The sequence below is a fragment of the Nanorana parkeri genome, unplaced genomic scaffold, assembly GCF_000935625.1.
Source record: "Nanorana parkeri isolate BGI_ZX_2015 unplaced genomic scaffold, ASM93562v1 scaffold22, whole genome shotgun sequence".
In the NCBI taxonomy this organism is placed as follows: Eukaryota; Metazoa; Chordata; class Amphibia; order Anura; family Dicroglossidae; genus Nanorana; species Nanorana parkeri.
Window position 1 is genome coordinate 149,929 of NW_017306290.1, and position 8,196 is coordinate 158,124.

General features: G+C 41.3%; 1 protein-coding gene across 1 annotated transcript in view; it reads left to right on the forward strand.

Moving 5' to 3' along the window:
- TBC1D32 (TBC1 domain family member 32) overlaps positions 1–8,196 on the forward strand; it is a 232,910-nt gene that overhangs the window by 36,928 nt on the left and 187,786 nt on the right. The window contains exons 10-12 of the mRNA XM_018563470.1: positions 946–1,005; positions 3,261–3,357; positions 4,423–4,560. Of these exons, the coding sequence (XP_018418972.1) occupies positions 946–1,005; positions 3,261–3,357; positions 4,423–4,560 (295 nt within the window). The remainder of the gene's footprint in view (positions 1–945; positions 1,006–3,260; positions 3,358–4,422; positions 4,561–8,196) is intronic.

Below are 8,196 nucleotides of genomic sequence, written 5' to 3' on the forward strand. Positions count from 1 at the left end.
TAGCAGTATTGTGATATTAAAATAACTAATTGACATTACATGTACAATATATTTTTCTATGTTGATATCAAACCTATTTGCATATTTATAAGCCATTTTTAATGCATATACGTATATATGTTTTTATATGAGTATATCATTTTAATATTAGCGTATGACACGGGACATGTCAGCTCCATGTTCTTCTTACTAGATTGGCTCACTTGGTGACGAGGGAGCATGATGCCGGCTTCCTGGCCAATCAGGAAGCCGGAGGGCGTGTAATGACTCGCCGCCCAGCTACCTGATTGGTCGGGAAGATGGCCAATCAGGAAGCCAGGTGGCGTGTCATTACCCGCCCCCAGTGATGAGGGAGCATGGAGAGATGGCTAATCGGGAAGCCTCCCAGGATCCTGATTAGCCAGGAAGCCGTGTGGTGATTCATTACACGCCGCCCAGTTTCGTTATTGGCGAATACCAAAAAAAATTGGTACTTGATACCGAAAAACTGGTATTGGTGCCTCCCTAGTAGGAAGCATAGACATTGTCATGTTGTATCAAAACTGGAGCAGACAAAAACTGGAACAGTTGCCAGGACAACCAATCGGCTTCTATCTTCAGTTTGTTCAGTTAGGATTTGAAAATGAAAGAGAGCGGCTGGTTGGTTGCCATGCACAGCTGCTCCAGATTTTGTCTGCTCCAGTTTTGATAAATTCCCCTCATTGTATCTACATTATCCTGTCTCTACAAAGCCTAAATAGAGTTTTTCAAACCACATATAGGAGAGAGTTATGCTTTAAAATATCTTACCAAAGAATGCATAAAGCTCCATACACTAATAGTGTATGATATTGTTTTCCCTTTATGTTCGGGATGTGAAAGGGTCAAAGTGCCCAGTAGTGAGTTTGATGCGAGTCCCAACACTTTTAATTATACTGACTGCACTGCCTTGTTTTTGCCTTTCAGCATGCCCATTATAGCAGGACTGTGGTTTTAAGGCTTCTGGAAAAGAAGTACAAATCGCTGGTAAGCAGTGTGTTTTATGTGTAAACTAATGTGTACTGTCGGCTATTTACCTTTCTTCCATGTGTATAACACCATTTTAGAGGACCAATACTACTTAAAGGGACATTAAACCTTTCTCTTTTTTTGTTTGTTTTATCTGTAGATATGGCAGATCTTGTATTTTTTTTTTTTATTCTTTCAATTCCTCGTTCTCCAGTGGTCCTCCCAGCGTTTTCCGCCTGCCCCCTCCACGGGCGCCTCCATCAGCTAACTGCTGCTATGGAGACACCCGTGTGTGCTTGTTGCCAGCCTTGGCTGTGTGCGTCCATAGACAAACACAGCCCTGTGGCCAGCAACGCCCCTCCTCTCTGCCCAATAAGTTGATTGACAGCAGAAGGAGCCTATGGCGGTGGATCAATTCGGGGACCAACGGCAGTTACAATCGGCGCTGACGGGTACGTTTGGGGGGGATGGGGGACACAGAAAGGTATAGAACATTTTTTTACTTTAATGCAGAGAATGCATTAAGGTAAAAAATGCGCTGACCTTAAAACTACTTTAAGCTGCTGCTGATCTTTAATTGCACTAGAGCGATAACGTTTTTTAAAATCTCAGTCTTAAGCTGGACAGATTTACACACGGGACTAACTTCAGGTGATACATATGGAGGTGCATACATATCTATGGAGTCCTCCAGGCGAGCATAGGTGGAGGTGATGAGGAAGCTACAGAGCAGGAGGTCATGGGAGGAACAGAGAGGAGAGTTTGGGTGATATTTAGAAGTGAGGTTAATGGTGTAACTTGGGGCAGAGTTGTGGATTCTTCAAAGGAACAGTGCTTACAGCCCATCAGCTGCATGCACTTTTTGTGCATACTGACAGCAAACTGCGACCGCTGTAAGAATAAAAAGGAAACAGCCGTTGATTCATGCATCAACAATCGTAAATGTTTAAGGAGAAATCTGTTCTATTTGTTTTTTAATTCAGCCCGCTGATTGAACGACAAAAAAAAACCCTGAAGTATAGCCAGCTTAAATTACTTAATGATTTCTTACTGATCTCTAGATATTTACACTTATTTTCATCATATTTTTTATATGTATACTTGAGCCAATGGTATTCTCTCTCCCTGTTGGAGTTTTTAGCCCATTTAAATGATTATTTATTAGATATTATGCAACAGTAGAAAAGGGGACATACAAGGTGGCCTGCAACAGCCTAAATCTCCGAGGTGGGTGGGAACAGAGCTCGGAACTATGGCAGGGGGATCCAACATGGTAGCTTTGGAGACTTATGAGAAGGCTAAAGATGACGTCACCCACTTCTCACCGCGATACAATCTTTGAGTGGACTATCTCCAAAAGTTCTACCCATTTCTGAAATGTGTTGTAGAATAAATAAGTCCTAAATCCAGGTAGCTCCAGAATCATTAACCCCCCCAATCTAATAAGGGATCTATTGCTCATTTAGGGGATGACCTAACACAGAGTAATACTCTATGTAAGCTGCAGTCCAGTGACAGTGGCAGAGCTTCATCTCTCCAGCAATGTAATGTAGACGGGCACTCTTACATCATGACAACGCAGGACTATTGGTGGATGCTGCTCCTGCATTGCACATGATGTCAACAAGAAGGGCAGTGCCATGACTGGTCCCAGACTAACAGTAAGAGTGGCTTTGGTGGGACTGGTCACCACTGGCACCGATGTGGAGGAAAACAATGAAATCATGGATTAAGATAAGCATTACTCTGTTCTACAAATGCCCTAGAAAATAACACACTAGCTCTTTATCAGTTGGGATGGGGGAGGAATTGTTATTCTCAAACTTCCCAGAGTTAGGCTTTAAATACACTGTGGGGAATTTATCGAAACTGGAGCAGACAGAATCTGGAGCAGTTGCCCACGGGAATCAAGCAGCTTCTATCTTCAGTTTGTTCAGTTAAGATTTGAAAATTAAAGAGAGAAGCTGATTGGTTGCCATGTGTAACTGCTCCATATTTTGTCTGCTCCAATTTTGATAAATTACCCTCAGTGTGTTTTATATATCAGTTTTCTTGATCTATTAACTTATATTAATGGTATACATGTTACACAAAATTGTTTTTACGCTTAAAAAAGGATCACTTCAAAGTAGAAATACCGTCAAGAGAGGAAGATTTGAAAACAAAGAAGAAAAGATGGATTTAATTAACTCAATCTGTTAGCTCCATAAAATGTTCTCTGTGGGTCTTAAGAGGACCATTTTGGTCATTGGTATTGTTGTGCTGTCTTCCAGATTATTGCAGCTATTGAACAGTGTTTCTATTATTATGAATCATCACAGTCAGGAGTCGATGAAAACACTAAAACAGCATCCTCACAGCTGTATCCTGGTGAGTATAATGGGGATTTGTTAGTGACTTTGCACTGTAAACACATATCTTTTGCACATGTTTGTTCAGAAGACTTTTTATTTAACTAACTTGCAAACATTTTACATTTTCATCCATGCTTGGACTTTATAGTGGTGCAGCACAATACTTATACTCTTTTAACTTTGCAGCATATTCCATTTCATCATGCCAAGAACCTTAAATCAATTAAGTTGAACAGATACTTTTGGCAGATTCTAATAATGGTCAAACAACAGGCCTGTCTTTGCTTTCATAAAGTGATAACTCAGAGTGTGATTTTACCACTTAAAAATTCAGTAGGGAGAGATATATGTATATGCCAGCAAGCCTAACCTAAACCTAAAGGGTCTGGTGTGAATTGGGAGGGGACTCCACACTTTTTGTTGTTGTTTTGTTTTCGGATGCATGCGAATGCCCGAATTTCCTAAAATTTGGTACCAATTTCAATTTGGAGCTAAACGAATCATGTCTATTAGGCCTCATTCACATGAGAAAAGGCCGGCACGTACAGCTTCGTGCTGCGTGCATGGCCGCATTGGGCAGCTCCAGGGAAGGACAGGTGCTGCATGTGATTCTCTATGGGGATACGTGGCCGTACGCCGTCCTACGCTTACCCGCCCTGCACGTGGGTGCGGGTGTCTGTACTCGTACGCTGACAGGATGGATCCTGTCTGCGTCCGAGCCGGGACACCTTTCTCCTTTCTTTTCCCTACCTTTTCTCCCCTCAAGGCAGGCACACTTTGGCATCCTCTACCTTCCCTTCTAAAAGAGAGAAGCTGATTGGTTGCCATGTGTAACTGCTCCATATTTTGTCTGCTCCAATTTTGATAAATTACCCTCAGTGTGTTTTATATATCAGTTTTCTTGATCTATTAACTTATATTAATGGTATACATGTTACACAAAATTGTTTTTACGCTTAAAAAAGGATCACTTCAAAGTAGAAATACCGTCAAGAGAGGAAGATTTGAAAACAAAGAAGAAAAGATGGATTTAATTAACTCAATCTGTTAGCTCCATAAAATGTTCTCTGTGGGTCTTAAGAGGACCATTTTGGTCATTGGTATTGTTGTGCTGTCTTCCAGATTATTGCAGCTATTGAACAGTGTTTCTATTATTATGAATCATCACAGTCAGGAGTCGATGAAAACACTAAAACAGCATCCTCACAGCTGTATCCTGGTGAGTATAATGGGGATTTGTTAGTGACTTTGCACTGTAAACACATATCTTTTGCACATGTTTGTTCAGAAGACTTTTTATTTAACTAACTTGCAAACATTTTACATTTTCATCCATGCTTGGACTTTATAGTGGTGCAGCACAATACTTATACTCTTTTAACTTTGCAGCATATTCCATTTCATCATGCCAAGAACCTTAAATCAATTAAGTTGAACAGATACTTTTGGCAGATTCTAATAATGGTCAAACAACAGGCCTGTCTTTGCTTTCATAAAGTGATAACTCAGAGTGTGATTTTACCACTTAAAAATTCAGTAGGGAGAGATATATGTATATGCCAGCAAGCCTAACCTAAACCTAAAGGGTCTGGTGTGAATTGGGAGGGGACTCCACACTTTTTGTTGTTGTTTTGTTTTCGGATGCATGCGAATGCCCGAATTTCCTAAAATTTGGTACCAATTTCAATTTGGAGCTAAACGAATCATGTCTATTAGGCCTCATTCACATGAGAAAAGGCCGGCACGTACAGCTTCGTGCTGCGTGCATGGCCGCATTGGGCAGCTCCAGGGAAGGACAGGTGCTGCATGTGATTCTCTATGGGGATACGTGGCCGTACGCCGTCCTACGCTTACCCGCCCTGCACGTGGGTGCGGGTGTCTGTACTCGTACGCTGACAGGATGGATCCTGTCTGCGTCCGAGCCGGGACACCTTTCTCCTTTCTTTTCCCTACCTTTTCTCCCCTCAAGGCAGGCACACTTTGGCATCCTCTACCTTCCCTTCTCTTCTCTTGTTTTTGCCCTTAAGACAGGCACACTTTGGCATCCTTGCCTTGAGTGCCAGAGGACATTGTCCCAGCACTAGAGGAGAGATGGCCATCAGCAAAGGCCCACTTGTGTTGTCGGATAGCTATGGGTGTCACCCCTCTTCTATTCCTTCTGAACATCTTTTCTCTAACTCATTCTCCCCTTACACCAGCACCCCTTTGCTCTTTAAACTGTGTACGCGGTGGGTTGTAGTTAAAAAAAGAAAGTTTTTAGTTTTTAATAAATTCTTAATTTGCTTTATTTTTTACTGTTTGTATGTAAACCCTTTACATTTGTGTTTGTTTATGTAGGGGGTTGTTGACATCTTCCTTTGTGTGCTTCTGCATTTAGAAACTTGCGGTTTTCAAGCAAAATGTCATAGTCACTGAGCAGCTGATAATGTCATGTAATTAAGTATTTGCTTTTCTCTCTGTCATATGTCATATACAATAGGTTAGATATAGATGACAAACATGTAAGATGGTCTTATCAACCTGACATTTATTAGATGTGTGGGTGAGCATTTGTGTGTCCTTGAATTGGGCCCCAAAAACATAAATAAAATAAAAAAGACTGCAGAATAAAGAGGTCTACATCTGTGATAATACATTTATACATTGAAGTAGATCAATTAATAAAGTATCCTAATTCAATAACCAAAAATACTGTTAGGTACATTACTATGGGATCAATTGAAGACTGTTTCCTGCAAACATGACCTTCCCACGAAGAGTTGCAGTCTTTTCCCATCACTCCCAAACTAAAAGAAACAGTTTTGACTCTTAAGGGTATTTGTTCCCCCGCTTACTCCCTTGTTTCTCTGTGCGATCTGAATTTGGTTCTCTCTGCACTTCAAAAACTGCCATTTGAACCCATCAGAGATATTCCACTCTTGCCCATAAAATGGCGTTTCTTGTAGCCATCACCTCTGTGAAGGAAGTGTTTAAGCTGGCAGCTTTATCCTTCAGTTGAGTCCCAGAACTGCCTTCCTACTTAAAATAGAACTATGAGGTAAGTGTTTTTCCCCATAGTTCTCTTTAGGATCATGGGAGGACATATACTAACCTCCTCCCATGACCCAAAGCTCAGTATATAGCGGGATATATATATACATACACACACACACACACACACACAATGCCACGGAGTATGCTGGCAACACAGACACCCAGGACTCTCAGCCAGAGGGGCTAAGAGGTTCCATAATATAAATACTTTTGCAGGGAAGAAGCTGCCCTTTCGGATTTCTTGTTTTTTTTTCCAGATTGTAGCCGGGATCTGGAACTCTGGAGATTTCTTATGCTGGGCACACACCTTACAACCATCGCAAGACTTTTGTCTTGCGATGGTTGTAAGGTACTTAAAAAAAACGTACAATCTGCCTATTTTGGACAGGCAGATCGTACTTGCGATGATCGCAAGCCGCGCCCCCCTGAGGGACGGGCTTCCGATGACCGCAATGCTGAACGGGCAGTGTGCTCTTGCGCACACCGGCCCGTCCGGCTTTTATCGTACGAACATGCTACACACCTGCCGAACATCGTACGATGCTCGGCGGGTTTTCGAACATGTCCGTAAGTTAAAAGTTGTGCGACCTTACAGTAGTAGAGGTCGCACGGCTTCCACACACCTTACGATAATCGTACGATCGCGGGATTTCCAGCGATTATCGTACGATTATCGCAAGGTGTGTGGGGACCTACAGAGTTCTGGGTGGGATGAAATCTACAGGCCTGAGGTCAGGTGTTGCCGGTGATCGGGTGGCTGAGAGCAGACCAGAGCTCAATGGGAGGAGTTGGTGTGGTGTGTGCTGGAGGCATGCAAGGTACAGCCTGGGAGGCTGGAAGGTTTGGAGAGGCTGAGAGAGCCAGACTCACAAGGTGTGTGTGTGTGTTGGAATCAAAAGATGCTGAATGGTATTTCTGAAGAGTTTTTGTTGAGGAAAACAGTAAAGTCTTGGGACACTCTGACTAAACAGGACAACCTGTGAATGGGGAGATAATCTGTTTGCTGAAATACAAGCAGAATGTATGTTGTACCGCTGAAGAACTTCTGTTACAAAAGAAATAAAAGACTGTGTCCTTTTCCTGGTAAAACGGCTTTGAGACTAGTCCTTAAGCGCTCACCCTATGTACTAAATTCCCCAAATATCACTATACATATATAGATGATATATAGATATATCTATATATAGATATATCTATATATAGATATATCTATATATCTATACAGATATATAGATATATCTATATAATATTTATGTTACTGTTCAAACACCTCTGGCAGTGTTAAAAATTTATCCCAACATCTATATCTGTCAAGTTCGATGAACAGCTTAATCTATGTAAAAATGTAGAGCAGAACTGTAAATATAGCTATGTGAAATATAAAAAAAGAATATCATATGCTGGTTACTATCATTAGATTACCTACCCCATGTATTTATCAATCAAGTTTGTGGTCATTTAGAAAAACTGTCTACATGCCATTCTCCCAGTGAAATAAATATTACAATTTTCAGTTACAATGTTAAAATAATAACAGATAATTTACCAGTCTGGATCTAGTTATAGGTGTATTGATGGTGCGATCTGGCAACAAGATAGGCCCGTATTTTGAACTGGACTTATGGCCATGTCATATTGGTGATTTAAAAACTAGCAACTGGCAGCAGTGAAAGAACAACGTCTCACTGGTGCAGGTACTGAGAGAGTGATTCCACAGCAAAGGGTGGGTTGATTCTGTCGTTGGTGATTAATTAGTTGCCAGTGACTTAATCAGGTATGTCACATGTACATGAGAATAATTTTTTTCTGGAGTCTTGCCATA